This window comes from Momordica charantia (assembly GCF_013281855.1).
Source record: "Momordica charantia cultivar OHB3-1 chromosome 3 unlocalized genomic scaffold, Mcharantia_2.0 BLBB01000003.1, whole genome shotgun sequence".
Classification (NCBI taxonomy): domain Eukaryota; kingdom Viridiplantae; phylum Streptophyta; class Magnoliopsida; order Cucurbitales; family Cucurbitaceae; genus Momordica; species Momordica charantia.
This window is the reverse complement of record NW_028275161.1, coordinates 22,936,574-22,954,245: the sequence shown is the minus strand read 5'-3', so window position 1 is coordinate 22,954,245 and position 17,672 is coordinate 22,936,574. Positions and strand designations below refer to the sequence as shown.

Sequence of the window (17,672 nt, the reverse complement as noted above, 5' to 3'; positions counted from 1 at the left end):
AATTTTCCGAAGCAAACATGCTAATTCAACACAATTTGCAACAAAAAGACTAGTCAATGTCAAACCAGATGCTTACATCTTTAAATTCAGCATCTCTTATATTCTTATGCTACATTCCAATGCGAATAAGAGCGAAAACAAATAAAATTTTAACCAACAATATATATATAAAAATTTGATCCAAAACTTAGATGAGGTAAATAAAAATTGATGACACATTTCCACATCTGGCATTGGCAGTTAAGGTCCAACTCGATTTCCATGAGAGTAGGCTTCACTGTCTTACGATGAGTCCTCACTTCTCTGAAATGTAAGTAGCAATGTTCAAAGTTGGCAGTTGAGTTAATTTTAGGTAAAGAGAATGAGATTCCAAAGAGAATTATGAATATTAAAATGAAATGATCATATCATAATATGAACATCAGATTAAGAAGCTGCTCTGCTGCTGTCTTCTTTTTATCTAAACAACAATGTAATCTTCTTCATACCGAATGAACACAAGGGCTCTAGAAGAACTACATCAACCAAGTCCACTTTTTAGCTGAAGTTAGCCGACTCTTCGATCCACATTTCCCCGCAGCATTGATAAAGCAAACTAAAAAGAAGCAGTGGACCAAACAAATGGCATAAACCACGCTAAGGTATCTGTAAGTTGTTTAAAGAATGCAAAAGAAGGAAATTTACACGATAAAATAGCACAGCATTTGAACTCGCAAAGACAATATTGCCTCATATGTTGATTGTTGCTTCCCAGAGCCTCAGAAGGCCATTACGGCCACCAGTGCATATTCTTTTCCTTTCGAGGTCTGAAGACACGCATCGTACCTGGAGGCATACAATAGATGAGTTAAAATGGATTCTTTTTTTTTTCTTATAAGTTAAAAGTAATAATAATAAAAAGCAAAACCAAGAGAACTAGAAAAGCAAGATCTCTGTGGACAAGGAAAGATTGTCTTCTGGTCTATAACGGAAATACAATTTGGTTGTAGGCATACCCCCTATTGACAAATTATGCAATAAACTTATATAGGATTCAAGATGAACAAAAATCGAAGATGACAGAAGAGGCTACCAAAATCTCATGGCATTACATTCATGCATCCAATCCGACACATGTTCACACATTCTTGACATTTGAATATTGCATGCAGTTATTTAGCGTTGTCTCCATTGGCCTAAATAAAGGAAGTCACTATGTAACTACTAATTTCCTTCTGTTTTATAAATTTCTGCCTTATGTGAGAAGGTAGCGTTTCCTCAGGATAGAATAAGACTGATACACTAAAAAATAAAAAAACCAAAAAGGCTGTCAAAAGAGCTCAAACCGTCCAAAAATTCGAACAAAAAGGGCTTTATACCATGGCTGCAGTCTTTTGTGGGGTTCTGTACAGTTGCCACCCAGCCATTTTTGCGCCCGTGTTAGTGAAGCCACCAAGTCTCTCTTGAGGCCGATGAAAGAGGGACATTGAGTTATCTGCCGCACCAATTCCTAACCAATGTTCCCCAGCACTGATGGACAATATGGCAGCACTGTGAATAGTGACATTTTTCACACATCTAATACCTCCTGCATATATAACCAGAAAAGTTTGCATCATAGTTTCACGTGATCAAGAAAAGGAAATCCTCAATGCAAGAAACCAAAGTCCATAGTTGACACTTGATGACGTCTAAAGGAAAGTTAAAATAAGTAAAACGACATCCCCATAAATAACTTTGGAATTTTACAGATGATTTACCATCCTCATTTTCCCAGAAACGGAGAAGCCCATCAGTCGAACCTGAAAGGAAAACATGTAGCCTTCTTTTCAAATTTTAACTCCAGTTTTCTTTTACTGCATTAATAACCAGAAGGTAAGTTAAATACCAGTTATTATTCCTTTATCCAGTGTGGAATACTCAACGGCCAATATTGGGCCAGCATGGCATGCTAGAACAGCATCACATGTTCCTCGAGAAACAGACCACAACCTAGCGGTCCAATCATCACTACCAGTAACTATGGTGTCTCCTACCATTCTAATTGAGCTGCATGGATGCCACACATGTATTAACTTTGCCACTATGTTAAAATATCCAAGAGGCAAAGATAGGAAAGCCAAAAATAAAAAGTAATGATCTCTACACCACTGAAGACGCTTGCCCGATGTGTCTGCAATGTTCACCTTGCTTTTAATCTCAGATTTGGTTTTTTATTTATTCTTTAATTATCTGTGCTCTGGGCCGCAAGTTAGCATTTGCGCCTTATTTATTTTACAATGCATTTAGTTGGTGGGCCGGTTTCCCACATTTTGAGTCTATAAATATTGACTCCTTTGGGTTGTACTGATATGTTTTTTCAAATAAATAAAAGTAACTGTTACGGGTTACACCACTAACCGTATCCATTTTGTATGACCTAAAAGCTTGTGCATTTGCCTGCCAGCACGGATGTCCCAGATATTTGCTACTCTGAAATGCAGGTTACCAGTACATAGACAACAAGTTAGTGATCGTATACCACTCAAAATTGACTTTTGTAGAACATTCTAATTTCAAACAATTAACATACGCATCTCTGCCACCTTCAAAATCGACATACACAAAACAAACATATCTAATTTCAGCGAATTAACATACGTATCTCTACCACCAGCAGCCAGTATTCCTGTGGAGTCATCATATTCCATGCATAGAACTGCACTAGAGCAACGACCAACAGTAGCTACACAAGTATCAGTTCTAACATCCCACATCTTCACAGTTCCATCATGCGCAGCAGTAAGGACACGTTCTCCTGATAGCATACGCACACAACTGACCTGCAAAGATCAAGATACAACACGTTCAGGCATTGTACTTCATACTGATTTTCACAATTTCATTCAAAAGAAATTTTTATTTAAATATTTCATTGTTGTGTTTTAGTAATCTTTTAGACTCTTAGAAATGTGATTGGTTTTCATTTATAAATCAATTAACATTTGTAGTTTTAGCAGTTCAGGAATTGATGAGGAAGATACTTGAATTTATTTTGTCTACCACCCTTATGTTTACAAACTTAGTCCTTCACTCCAAATAACGGTGACTGACTAACTGTTTCCCGTCTTCCCTCCTAGACCCTTGCATTTTAAATCCTCTTCCTCTTCTCTCTCTACTCTCCTTAATCTCTATATGAATATCCCATTGTTGCTCAAAACATCACCTCACACAAACCGTAGCTGAAGAGCCATCCTTATCTAACGAAATGATCGAAACGATTCAAAGAAAAATGAAATACAGAACACTTCCAAAAGTAGAACTTAATTGACAAGAAGGTGATGACAAGTGCAATTATAGATAAGAGGACGGCATTAATTAGTCATTACGATGTTACAATTTCTTCAAAGACGACTATTGCACAATATTATCTTACGGTGATGGAATTCTACTGAACTAAAAAATATTAGTAAAACCTAATTTGACAAGTTCGTATAAGTATCTTTAAAGTTTCTATCTTCAGTGTCATGAAAACCAAGGTTTCAAGAAAATAAAACCTGAGCATCGTGGCCTTTCAGCTCTTCTAGAAGCTGGGTTGTTTGTTTATCCCATACGATAACGGACTGATCATCAGATCCAGAAACTACTTTTCCTCGATCAGAATTAATAGAACGAACAGGTCTGTATGCTCAAAAAATGGATACAGAGACACTTTATATAGGTAAGGAGTAAAATGGACTTGTGTAGAACAAAAAGGAGTAAATCAAACTGATCACTCAGAATGAGGATTTAAGAATTTGGAGGAAATACCCTGTGTGACCTTTCAAAGTTGCTCGCAGTTCAGAACCACGAAGGCTTGGATCCCATATCTTGACCTACGCAATTGTGCACAATATGAATTAACAATTTGTAACCCACATACTGTACAAAATCTCCAATACAAAGGTCTTCCAACGATGAGAAATGCAAGCTTTTACCAAGCAGTCTGTGCTTCCACTAATGAAGAAACCTGCATCCTCACGGTCTCCCACCAAGTCCCACACCTCTCTTTTCGTAACACAATGAAGTGCTGTCACAGCTCCACTATGACCCCTAAGAACACGGATATTGCTCTGAACTTTTTTCTGGCCAGCTGGGGATAAATCTTGTCTTTGAAGAGTACCACTCTCACTCGTGGCTGAACTCAAAAGGACAAATAAACAACACACGGGGTGATTGTACTGCAAATATTAACCCACACAATATTGATAAAAGCTACATATGAAGCACCAACCATCAGAAGACCAACGACCACTACGACCCAAAGAGTTAATCCTTGCAGATGTATCCCTGCTAAACATGCTCTGAACCCAGCTTCTTCCAACAACAGAAGCCTCAGCAGGCTGCTGATTCTGATCAGTTCCATCACTGGGACGTGGAGATGGCAATGCATGAGCAGATACGGATTGGGACTTGAAGGAAGAGAGCCCCCAATAACTAATCCGCAGCTGCTGGATATGGGATAAGAATCCTCGGAGCCTTATCTGAAAATAATATCAGTAGGATTGTAAAATGACTAAATGAGAGAACTCATATGGTAATGAAATTACTAAGCCTACTCCAAGTTCTATAACTTCTCAAACTGCATTCTGCATGTGACATCATGCATGAAATTTATGGGATCCAGAATGAAACTGGGAAAAATATTAAAATAACTAACCAACCAACCAAACAACTATCTTTAAAAATTTTCTTAATAGATGAAGCAAGGATTGAATGTATGTTGTGGCAGATGTGAACAGTTCCGGAGTGCAATTGCAGACTATGATGCATCAGAAAAAATGATATTTGACTTACGAGTTGCTTGTATCCAATGCTGTTTTTCTCTGCAATTGTCTCAATCATGTACCAAGCATCAGTGTCAGGAAGCCCAAGCCCAGCCTTCAAGTAGGCAATAAATAGAATCAAGGTTTTTTCCGCTTTATTTTGTTGTGGGGGACTTGATTGCAAGAAAGGAACGATAAAATAAGACAGCTAAAGTGGCGTTTTGTGAGGAATACCATATGCGATGCCATAACAATTAGCTGTGCAGAAACCAGAGATGCATAATTGGCGGATCTGCATTCAAAATAAAATAAAATAAGAACCAGTAAAATCTACATGAAAAAATTAAAAAAGAACACAACTAAACAAACTGAAATTACACACACACGCACAAGAAGAAGCTTTTTCTGTTTCAATGAAAATTACATTGGGAGATGGTACGGAGGTATGGGTTACCAATGCCCATACTCATAGATCATCTAATTATCAAGAAAGGGGCTATTTTTGGGATAATTAGAGGAGCCATGGTGTGTAATGCAAAGGGAGATGCTACATAGGTGATCAATGTCAGTTGATGGTTCTATGAGAAGCCCAATGGAGGAAAAACAAATAGTATGAGCATGTTCAACAAATGAACTGATGAGTTGGGATTGTGTGAAAAGCCAATGATTAATAGTAAATTTACTTGGCCCAACCTAAGGGAAACCAAAAAAAGAGCCATTTTTGGAACTTTACCGTCTAAAATCTAGATTCTATTTCTTGTTTTCAGATTCAAGAATCAATTTGATTTAGTGAATATCTGTTTGACAGATTTTTTTTTTGTTTTGTGAAACTGGGAGTCGAAGCTCTGGCAGATTTGTTTTTTGAAAACTGTTTTCAGATTTTGTTCATCCAAATAGTGAAAATTTTGAAAACAACTCTTTTATGTTTTTAGTGTAAGTTAAAATGCAGAATTACATAAAAGAAAAATTGATAAATATATTATTTTACGTTATAAAATCAATTTTTTTTGTTAAGATTAAAAGATGTAAAATATAATATATTATAGACGAAATTTATAACATATATGTTAATAAATTAATTAATATTATTTTAGATTGAACAAAATATTTAGTTGGTGCAAATATGTTATTAAACACTTTAAACAATTTTTTAAATTGAGATTCAATTTCCAATTCAACTACCAAACACATCCATAAACAATCAAAACTCTATTTTTCAATTGAATCTCTTATTTTCAAATTACCAACCAAACGCACTCTTAGCTTCTGAAGGATGGGTGGTGCAGTTAATTGACTAGAAATCTAGAAGTGTATAACATCATTTTCTTATTCTATTAGAAATAAGTCATGAGGACGCTATCCTTTTACGTTCATATTTGTGGACCCTGCATCCAGATTCCAGACTTTGTGAAATCAATGGAGTTCTGGTAGACAACAAAATAATAGGTCTGGACTGCATCATCAAAATTTGGGAAAATTGAAAGGTTTTATGAAGGATTGAAGTAAACGGAGGAGCTGAAGAGACAGATCAGTGAAATCGATAGCAAAGAAGAATCTGGCAGTTGGTGTAGTGAGCATAGAAATCTTTGATGTGGCAACTGCATGATGTCATCCTAAAAGAACATAAGGCCAGGTAGAGGAGTTTGGTAAAATGGCTAATCAACTTTCTATTACTATAGCTAGAGAAAAACTAACCGCAAGACCAATTTCAAGAATTTGTGAAACTTCAAAGAATGAAACTATTAATTAAACATTTGCATCTAGATCTAGCCTAAAACATTATTATCAAGCAGCCACAGAAAAAGAAATTAGAGAACAGCAAATAATAATAACTAAACATGAAATCCTTACTTATTTGAAGACCGTTCCATCAAATAATCAAAATAACCTTCCCAAAACCTGCAGAACATCAAATATAATAATTGAACCCAAAATAATCCCAATAACAAATAAAATATTTCAGGTAGGATGAAACAATTCTTGAAGAAACTGGACGGATACTGGTTTGATACTGAAAATCCAAGGAAAATTACAAGATCTATAAAGTATAGAAACCTTTCTCTATGCAAAAAGGTTAGAGAATGCATCAAGAGAAAATAAATTATGTACAATAACAATTATAAATCTTCTGCAAGTTGAACCTAATTCTCTGTGCCAATGAGAAACTTGTAGAAACAATATTCTTCAAACACAAAGGCTGAAGCTACCTAGACAATCATGTCACTATAACTTTGGTCTTCAACTTTTTGCAGAATATCTGGCTTGAGAGAAGCAGGAGGGTTTTTAGGGGTGAGGAGAGGTCTTATGGAGGTTTAGTTAGGTATTTTAGAGCTTTTTTTTTTTTTTTTTTTTCCCTTTCCTTCCTCTTCTGGGGATAAAAGACTGTGCATTCAAGAAGACCACAAAAGAGAAAACAACCTAAGTGGTCGAGATCACCCTCCCTGCAAACTAGACAATAGCGGCCTTCCAATCACTAACTATCATATGTAAGTTATAATTACAACCACAAAGTAATATGATCTAAATTACTATAAAAAAAACATCCTCTAAAGACTTTTTATCTTCGAAAGCCTACTATTCCTTTCTCTCCAAATAAGCCAAAACACTTTGCATATCCTTTCAGTTTCTCAATGATAGAATTGTTTTTCGGAAAAAAAAAAGTTCATAGTGATAGTATTCCATTTACAAGAAGATAAAATTCACCATAAAAAAGAGTTGATAGAATCATGGTTAATCACAAATTGAGTCCCTAAAATTTGATGGTTATATCTATCTAGTACCTAAACTTTAGAAAGATTCCATTAGAATTACATCTTTGAATTTTCGATTTTGATTTTGATAAGTCCAGGGATTGGTTCAAATTATTTTGGCATCTCTCTTTGACAAGTTTCTTAGGCTTTTGCTCTTCAGATCATTATTATCTTGCATCTTCTAATATTTTCTTTTCAGTTGTTCTCTTTTGTATTTTCGTTGCTTTCTTTCACTCCCTTTGGGAGTTTATATCCTTTGAATATTGTATTTCCTTTTCATTATTTCAATGAGAAGTTCGTATCTTGTTAAAAAAAAAAAAAACCTATCGGAAACACCATAACTTGAATGTTGACATTGCATACGATTGGACGGATGAATAATGATTTGGTACAAAGTGTCAAATAAGTGTAGGCTAGTGAAATAAAATATGGTAAGACAGGCCAAAAAAATTTATTCAGAATGCATAGTAAAATTTACAAACATGCAAAATTAGTCTTTCTTGGTCATATCTCAACTATCAAGAAAAATTGCCATAAAATAGACCACTCTTCCACTTTCTTCTAGGGTAAAAAAAGGTTCCAAAAGCTCCTTGCCCTTGTGATATCGAGATAACGTCAAGACCATCAAACAAAAAGCTATAATGAATGTCAGAGTCTACCAGGAAGAAAAATATCCAACATTTCCTTCTCAATCTCCTTCGTCCCTAAAATATCATTCCCAATTCTTTGACTCGCAATTCCTAAATCTTTTAGAGTTGGAAACTCCATAGAAATACGATGTATTGCTCTCCTTCTCTAACCCATTTCACTCTAGAATTTTGTCTCCAATACATCTCTTCTCCAAAATTAAAACCTCAAAATCTGCATTCAATCAAATTTGCTCCTAAAGCAAATCCTCTCTTAAATTCCTCGTGGTTCCCAGCTCATCTGAAACCTTTGATAGACCCCAATCGTGAAAGAATGTAGAAGGAAGATGGATAGGGGGGAAATTGATGAATTAACAAATATCTAGTAAGAGATTGTTGTATTAATGTAAAGATGATCCTTAGTCATTAAGTTAGAATATGAAGGGGTCTGGTAATGAATATCTGGGGTAAGTATCTGGAGAGTAATAAAAAGACTTAGTCATTTAACTTAATGAAAGAATACACAAGGTAAGTGTTAGAATCCATATGAATGAATTAAATTTACCCAACCCATCAGCTTAAGTTTTTGGGTTGAGTGGTGGTTTATTCATCCTTAAGATGGTATCAGAGCGGGAGGTTCTGTGTTCGAACCTCTGCGTTGTTATTTCCTCCCCGTCTATTATGATTTCCACTCGTTGGATCTTGATGTAATTTTCCAAGCTCACAAGTGAGGGGGAGTGTTAGAATCCATATAGATGAATTAAATTTACCCAACCCATCAGCTTAAGCTTTTGGGTTGAGTGGTGGTTAAGCTTTGGGTTGAGTGGTGGTTTATTCATCCTTAAGAGTAAGTATCTATCTAATTAACCTTTAAAGTAAGTTGATCATCCTTGAGACATCAAAAACCTATCCAAATAGCTGAGAATCAGATTGTCACGTAAATTCAACCAAGTAAAACTAGCATTCACAACAGGATCAAATAACGCATGCTCCTCAATGAGCAGAAGCTCTATAAAGTAGAACTCTAGTAATATTTTCTTTGTTTCGGAAAAAGGGATACATATTTCATACTTATGGAAAAAACCTCTTTTTTCTTAAGAATTCCAAAAGCCTTATTGGATTCATATCTCACGGTAGCAACCAAATTAGTTAGCAACTCATCATTCTGCAATCAAATTCAAGATTTTGCATCATCAAACATGAATGTGTATTACCTGAACTACATAATGTTGGAAAAAGTTGAACACCGAAACCAGGGAAATACTTAATGTACGACTCTTAAGGTAAGCTTTTATCCTTCCAATTTCCTGCCCATTACTTGTTTCGTTATCACACGTCTTACATATATGTTTTTTCAATGTCACATAGTTGTGCTTCAGAATAAAAATCCAGATGATCCCACATTAATTTGATGAAACATAACGTTTTTCTTCAACTTAATATATGGAATATGAATATCTTCGTTGATAAATAAACAAAACTACAAATTAAAAAAATAAAACCAACTAAGAAAATGATATGAGAATGTTAGAAAACTAGAAAGCTTAAACTAAGGAGGAAAAGGAATGCCACTAGAACTGATGGCCAGTAAATATTACCTTAGCTCCTCCCATATAGATAGAGAAATAAGATGGCGTTGGATGTAATCAGGAACATTATTAGGGTCTTTCTTGAACATTTCAGCTGACACTTCAAGAGCATCCCTAATTGTCAATACATCATTTCGTGAAGTCGCACGACTGATTGCTGTTTTTAGCTGATTATAAAAATAAAATAAAATAATTAGTTTACAACATTCGAAGCGAGCTACATGAAAAGGGTAAAATTCCAAACTCTATTCGGTTCTACAACATAAAAAGAAAATACTGTGTGTCTTCGTAAAACTGTTTGCAACTGCATGTAACTACGCTCGGTAATAGTTGAAATAGTTTCTGTAAACACTTACCAATTCTAAGATTTATACAACCAATTGCAACCCAAAACAATTGTTAACTGTTATGATATGGTTGTTCCTTTGATCTCCAATTAGAGTATTCTCATTTAACGTTTCTGTAATTATTCTCTATTCAAATTTTCACAAATTGGAACCCATTTTCTGTAACCTCCTCTTGTTAGATAGATTCTCCCCACCCTTGATTTTTTTTTTTTTTAATAAGAAACAGACCAGATGTATTTCATTAAAAAAAAGGGACATCCTGAAGGCAGAGGGTTGAGAAAACCCTCCCCAAAGAACTATACAATCACAGCTTTCCAATCCTGTATAATCATTTGTAGACTATAATTACAAAAAACCTTCTTGTGGATGGATATCCACCAAGAAACCGTATGCTGTATATTCACACAAAGAGAATCCACAGAGGACTTCTTATCTTCAAAAAGTCTACTATTCCTTTCTCTCCACAGAAGCGAAAGTAAAGCTCTAACCATACAATTCCATAGGATAAAAGCTTTACCCCTAAGGGCCCTTCCTCCGAATCCTTCTGAAATAAACTCATCTATCCCCACCCTTGATTTCTTTTGTATCTTTTCATGATGCTTAATGAAAAAGTTGCTACCACCTTCTCAATAGAAAATATAACCCCAACCAAAATTCTGAGTCAAAAAACCATTTTGTTTCTAATAAAAGAAAGCAATTTCAAACACAATCTCAAATAACTTGAATTCCCAAAAAAAAAAAAAAAAAGGAAAACCTGATTCCCCTCCGAGGAACAGATTAATATAAACAAATTAAATTGGTGAAATTAGTTTAGCTGATTTTAGTATAAAGAATAAATGTCATGACAAAAACAAAATCATAAACATGAAGTTTATTACCATAAGCATGCCAAGTTGCATCCAATTAGTTCAGATCATGAATTACATACCAATTCTTTCACAGCAATAAATTGCTCATCGGTTAACTGACAAATCCATCCCTGAGAACAAAACCAGTCAAAAGTTAACCCAATGCCATCTTGAGATAACAAATCTATCAATGTCTTCATAACAATTGAACTACAATCCCAGGGAAATAAAATCTACAACATTTGTTCATGATCTAACTTCCTTCAAACCTTTCCATGTAGGTTTTTAGATTGGAATTGCCATTCTTATTGTTTTGCTTTATTCTTTTCTTAAATTGATTTATTTTCTCAAACTTTGCATTAACAATTTAATGTGAATTGAGATCATAATGGAGATTTGAATTTGTGGTAAAGAGATAAAAAAAAAGGTAATAATAATGAGATTAGATATCACAAAATGGTAGTTTGAGCATGAATGACCAATTCTTATCAATCCCACGAGCTACTTACTGTATTTATGTGCTCTCTAATACACTCAACAAATCCACTACCACCAATTCCCTCTGCATCAGATTCAATCAAAGCTGCAAAGAGAAAATAATTTTTTATTAAAAAATTAAATATATTTGCAACAAACAGAGACAAATATCTTGTCTCATCAATAAACCAGCAATAAATCAGCCTTCAAAACAAGTTACCAAGAATAGTGCCATATTCAAAAGAAGAAAGAGGAGGATCATCAGTAGCACTCAGTTTCAGAAGACGTAGCCAGAGACCCTAATCAACAAAAAATGTCAACTAATACACAGAGGCTCGAATTCAATACAATCTAGGACTTGAACTGAAACATATTTAGAAGAAAATATGGCAATAATAAGTAAAAATAATGAACCTGTAGTTTGACTTTTATGTCCAAAACCATGCGTTCTCTTTCCGCCTGTGAGTCAACTATGTAGTAAATTCCAGGACAACCTCAAATTATATGAAAAAGTTCAAGAGTGACACAATGTAAAGAACTTACAGCCCTCTCCATAGGACTGAGGCTTTCTGCTTTCAAGTCCTTGCCCATTAGCACAGAAGGTGAACTGATTGATAGAAGGAAAGATTAAGAATTAATGGACAAGCTTGACAACCAATTCATGGTTTTGCAGAACAATTACAAGATTTTGAATGTAAGTTCATACTTAGGATTATGCCTTCCTGAGTATTCAAAAGCTCCACTTGCTTCTGCTAGAATTTTCTTCCTCTTTTCTTCCTGCTCCTCAGTTCTGATGTTTGGAGGAAATCTATCGTAAGTGTACTTGGCACCAGAACCTGCAAAGAGTACAGAAATGTGGAGAAAAATCAACATCCTAGCACTCGTCAAAGTTTCTAAGAATACTTTTATGCCTGTTCAGAAAGCTTTTATGATGTTCTGATATTTCATTTTGATATAGCCTTTACCTGATGTTGCCATATCAGGGTCAGAAATTGTTATGATCTCAGGTTCAGCCAACAAGGATGGAAGAATTGAAAGAGGATTTTGACCCCTCCCAATTGCATCTTGTAACTTGTCGAGAAGATTATTATTACTTTCATCAGAACCTATGCACCTCTCTAGATAGTCTAAGAAGCCATGGGACTCCATGAACTGAGTTATCTGTAAACACAATAAAAGTATAAGGGGCGCAATTTATGAACCCAAATACAGGGGGGAAACAAAGAGATTTTTCTCAGGAAAATACTATTGTGCTCATAGCAGCAATAAAATAGTATCACACTATCTTCAAGTGCCTTAATCAACGAGATTATATAGTCTTAAGGTTCAATGTGTTAAGATGTTTTTGTATCTCAATAAACTCAGACATCAAGTGAAATATCTATATGAATATAAATCAGTTTCATTGATATTTCGAAAAATAACTACATAGAGGACAGGCTAAGGATTAATTTGAAGGCGTCACCATGGGGTCTGTTGGTTGACTAGTTGATCGTGAACGCTTCTTCAAGAATGCTTGTGTATTGAAGACATCAGACGCACTGGTTTCCTGATTAAAAATTTTCATTGAAAAAATTATGGTAAATTAGATGCCAAACCTCCTATATAATAATTGTGCCTGTGTTTGTGTGTCACGTGTGAGGGGGAGAGGGAGAGAGGGAGAGAGGGAGAGAGGGAGAGAGCAAACTACGTACTATAAAATTGCGATAGCCACTTAAAAGTGATGCAAAGAATTTTAAAAATATCATCCTGCATAAAGGATAAAGAAAATATTATCATAATCGAGTTTTGTTTATGAAGTCGTCAAATCTACACAAACCATGTTAAATTTAGCAATCATGCTTGATGCTTGAGATAAATGTTTACTTAATGTGCCTAAAACCTAATAATATATCTTGAACAGATATCTTAGAAATCCAAGACTAATAGCATGATTCAAGAATATAATAATCATAAACATAGCATACTGACAACTTCAGAAGCACATATGCCAGGAGTTAGTTTCTGAAATGTCACTATAATACATAATCTCCAGGTCCATATATTAGTACAATCATACATATGATGATAGCCAAATCAATGAAGACAAGTGATAATAATTGATAACCTTGCAGAACTGAAGGGGAAAGCTTAACAGTAAACCATTGATTATTTCAGATCTCCAGTATTGCATAAAGAAGAAAAGTAGCACACAAATCATAACTTCTACTTGGCGAAATTACTTTTCACCACCAGTTTCAGAAAAGAACTTAAAATTAAAAAAGGAACTATCTGGATATATACATGCTGTCCTCAGTTAAACAGTTGAAAGAACTTGTAAACAATGTTGAGATGGAGCAAAGAATCCATTTGAAAACATATGTCCTCCCCCCACCCCCCGGGGGGCTAGAACAAAAAACAAGAAGATAATAAGAGTAAAATTAAAGAACCATAAGTCTCCAACAAATATCTGAGGTCCTGCACAACAATCACAAAAAGCAAAAACCTAAGATTTTATAGACTACAACAATAATTATTACAGAAAAAAGAACAAGTGCACGCAAAAAATTACATAGAAGTTGTTCGAATGCAAGTAAACTTCAAAAAAATTTTCACTAGGAAAGCTGAAAGTACTTCATAATTATAAGTCTTGATGCCCAATTATCACCTAAGCTGAAGGTCATGGTCTTCTCCCCAAGGCTTGCTGCTACCTCTAGGGTATTGCTCAGATGAGCTACGCAAATCAGACCTCATTTGATCTATGCTGACAACATTTGGACATAATAACTTCATTAGCTCACCACGCAAAGATCCAAGCTCTGGTTCCGGAATAGGTGGTATTTCCTCTGTAGTGGTGATACAATTATACTCAAGGTCCACTACAACGACCTAGGTTTCAAAACAAGAAAACAGCAAGCATTTAACTGATTTAATTCACTAGAAAGCTCTGTGATAGGAGCACCCAGAATCACAAAGTGATGTTTCACCTCAAATGAAAATATTTGAAGGCGGAACAAGGAAAGCAACATATAGAAAGACAATAAAAGTAATAGCATTCCAGGAAGCTCCAACCCACAAATATAAGGCTCCAAGTAGCTTCTATCACATTTCTATGGAACTGAGCTAATTTGGTCTCCTTGTATAGGGGTGCAATTCTTCACTTGGTTGACTTCTATAATGCTAATTGGTGTTCTCTTGTTAGTGAACCCTTTTGTGATTAAGAGTGGATTCTTTAAAGCTCTAGGGTGAGGAGGTTCTCTCTCCCCTTTTTGTACTATATTGATAAAATGTTAATGTTTCTAAAATCTCAACATTATTATGAATGCAAGGGGCAGTCTGCAATGGGACATTTTCATTTCAAGAAAGAAATCAGAACTCGTAAAAGATACGCCTTCTACCAAAATGGAAAACTGCACAAAGGATTAACTGCAATATATAAAAAGGTCAGTTAAAAGCTACTGAACATGATGTAACAACAAACTTATCAGGAACTGGCCTCCTTTTGCAGAGTATAAGAAATTTCAGAAAGGTTTATAAGCCTTGACATAATATCTTAATCTGTTACACATAAATTTAAAACCAAGAGGCCACATACCAAATATTCTGCCAAGTGCAAATGTCAATCAGGGTGATACGTTATAATATAGCCACGATAAATATTGTTTCTCATAAAACTCAATTATTTGAAAAAAATAAACATTAAACTATAAAAGAAATTACTTACACCATCCATTGCCAGATAGGATGTATCAACACCTGAATGAAGACCCATCATATATGGTGTGGGAGCGTCAATATAGTCTACTCCACTGAAAAAGAGTAACGGAATGTAGACATGCTTCAGGACAACAAACATAGAAAGATTGGGTTAGAGTTCATTATAAAGAAGCAACAACATATGCACGAAAACCCACTTAGTAAACCCACTTAGTAATATCACACCAGAAATTATTAATTATGGATTTCAACTGCTATATTAAAAAACCTGTTCAGGAATTACCGACATTTTCGAGCAAAAAATTAAGGGAAGAATTCTTTCATATTTAATAACCCCAAAACTAAAAATTGAAGTAATGTAACTTACCTGCCACCTAAATGGATATATTAGATGACAAATGGCTTCTGATACCAGAGTTAAAAGTGAATACCTGACAAAAAAAAAAGGAAAAAAAAAGGTGGAAAACACGTTATCACATACTAAAGCATGACACTTATGAGATTTTAAGAGTATGTATGACAAATAGGAAGTGGTTCAGTCAAAATGATCAGTTAAACCAGATCATTCCACAAGAAACCAATGACTATTGACTAGTACTAGGAGATAAAAACGTTTGTTCTTTATAATTACAAGAAGCTCTGAATTATTAAGTATTTGATTCGATCATACATTTTAAACAATCAAACGAGAATTCTAGTAAACATGAAAAAATCAAATCTATTAATCAAACAAATGAATAAGATAATTAAGTTTTGACATATATCACTCCAAACAAGTCTCTATAGATTCAGAGAGATACTTGTTCGATCGAAGAAGAATCCTCCTTTCCAGCAAGACCGCAGTGAAAAGTTTGATTACATTTTCCAAATCCAAGCACTGCATAAGTGGCTGAAATGAAATCTGCACTCCTTGTAAAGAGGATGATCATTAGATGAGAAGACAAATCAACATTTCATTACACTGTCTGTGAAGCACAACAGCATTCAGCCAACTTTAAAAAAAAAAAGAAATATATATATATATATTGAAAAAGTCGGCTTACATCAGCGTGGGGAAGCCCATCCTTTGGTGGAGCCTGAACAGAAAGAAGACAATTCTCAATACCAAACAAAATCCGTTCCTTCCCAGGAGTAGGCAGAGGTACATTGGAGACCATGTATGCTATGACATCCCACAGCGGCTTGCTGAAATGTTGACGTTCAAATTCTTAGAACAAATTGATTTTTTGTAATGATGACTCTTTTTTGGCTAATGCCAGTTGAATAAATTTTTTATGATCCCCTTGGCTGCTGGGTTGATTTCTCATCACCCTTTGTGTACTTTTCTCTTCCTTCTGGCTTCAAGAATCGTTAAATGAATCCACTCGTGTCTATAAAATTAGCTTTCTAATTCACACTGTGGCACCAGAACCTAGTGCCGTAAAAATAAGATGAAACGGAGATAGTATCCAATTATGTACTGACCTACTTCCACTGCTGGAGAAGCACAAAGCAAATAATTCCTCCAGCCCATCTTTAAGAACGCGGAAGCTGGACGAACGCGAAACAATACAGATACATTTATCAGCAAACGAATTCGGTGGAATGCGGTAAGCTTCGGCAATATCCTCGCTGACAGGGTCCCTAAAAGCAATGCAACTGACATAAATTTTTGACCCATCGCCCTCTGCATTAGAATTTCCGCAATCGCAGTGAGTGGAGATACTAGCTACACTTATGACATACTTAATAACTACATTCTACTTAAATATAACATACATCCACAATGGCAAGCTCAAGCATCTTCGAATTACGAATACTGAAAGAAATTTGAAGTTAAGCAGCACCCATACCCGTCAAAACAATCGGATAACTGCGCGGAAAGGTGTAGGCATCACTGGAATCGAAGCCCGACGAAAAAAACTCGACCCCAGCTGGCAGAACACACTGCAAATGCAAACCATGTGCGAGCTCATGTTAATTTGACACCTGAAAACTAGAGCAATAGAATAATATACTGGAAAGTGATAGAGTTGCTGCAATGGAACTCACTGTTGGGAGCTGAGGTGGTGGAGGAGGATAGAGAGAATGGTTGGAGGGCGGATACTGGTCGAGAAGAGACGGTAGATACATGTAACCGAATCCATGAAATCCCTTGTTGCCATCTAAAGTCCGAATCTCGGGCCCGATCCCACAAACCACGAAATATTCAAAGATCCCAGCCATTCAACACCGATGGCCGATTCAATTCTTCCGTGATTGATCCCAGAGAGAAAATTGACGAATTGCAGCTGCTCTTCAAGGTGGTTCCAACTTAGAACGTGAATTTGATAGAGATTAGTAAAATCACATGAAGTAAAGATGAGGAAACAAATACAATTACTCTGTACTCCCTCGGTCCTGGAATGACGCGCGATTAGATTTTCCAAAACGGAAGATGAATGAAATCTATATATGTGGGCGGTTGCCGGTTAGCCCGTTTCGGACTAACGATCGGGAAATGTGTGTGTTTTTTTTTTCTTTTCCTCTTTTCTTAATTTGTTGTTATCATTTTATTCAATTTATTTTAGAAAAATATTTGGCAATTTTTGTCTAAA

The 17,672-nt window shown here is 35.3% G+C and overlaps 1 protein-coding gene across 5 annotated transcripts; it reads right to left on the bottom strand.

Moving 5' to 3' along the window:
- Positions 1–50: 50 nt before the first annotated feature.
- SCD1 (stomatal cytokinesis defective / SCD1 protein (SCD1)) lies at positions 51–17,580 on the bottom strand. Of its 5 annotated transcripts, XR_015789711.1 has the most exons (33): positions 17,128–17,573; positions 16,929–17,022; positions 16,561–16,762; positions 16,140–16,281; positions 15,897–15,997; positions 15,464–15,527; positions 15,104–15,217; positions 14,048–14,268; positions 13,095–13,149; positions 12,866–12,949; positions 12,366–12,561; positions 12,107–12,236; positions 11,944–12,007; positions 11,815–11,859; positions 11,621–11,699; positions 11,433–11,506; positions 11,004–11,054; positions 9,738–9,895; positions 6,615–6,662; positions 4,998–5,055; positions 4,795–4,878; positions 4,232–4,481; positions 3,936–4,135; positions 3,769–3,833; positions 3,516–3,639; positions 2,620–2,801; positions 2,380–2,451; positions 1,868–2,028; positions 1,740–1,781; positions 1,359–1,567; positions 685–825; positions 489–595; positions 51–303 (listed from the first exon to the last, which is right to left on the bottom strand). XR_015789711.1 is itself a non-coding variant. In XM_022281496.2 (32 exons), exons 1-31 carry the CDS (start codon positions 17,299–17,301, stop codon positions 730–732), a joined length of 3,639 nt encoding a protein of 1,212 aa, XP_022137188.1. In that variant the 5' UTR covers positions 17,302–17,573; the 3' UTR covers positions 51–303; positions 685–729. The 5 variants fall into 5 exon arrangements, 3 of the variants coding, with proteins under 3 accessions (XP_022137188.1, XP_022137187.1, XP_087977738.1); XR_002601156.2 differs by having other exon boundaries at positions 489–825; XM_022281496.2 differs by lacking the exon at positions 489–595.
- Positions 17,581–17,672: the final 92 nt, after the last annotated feature.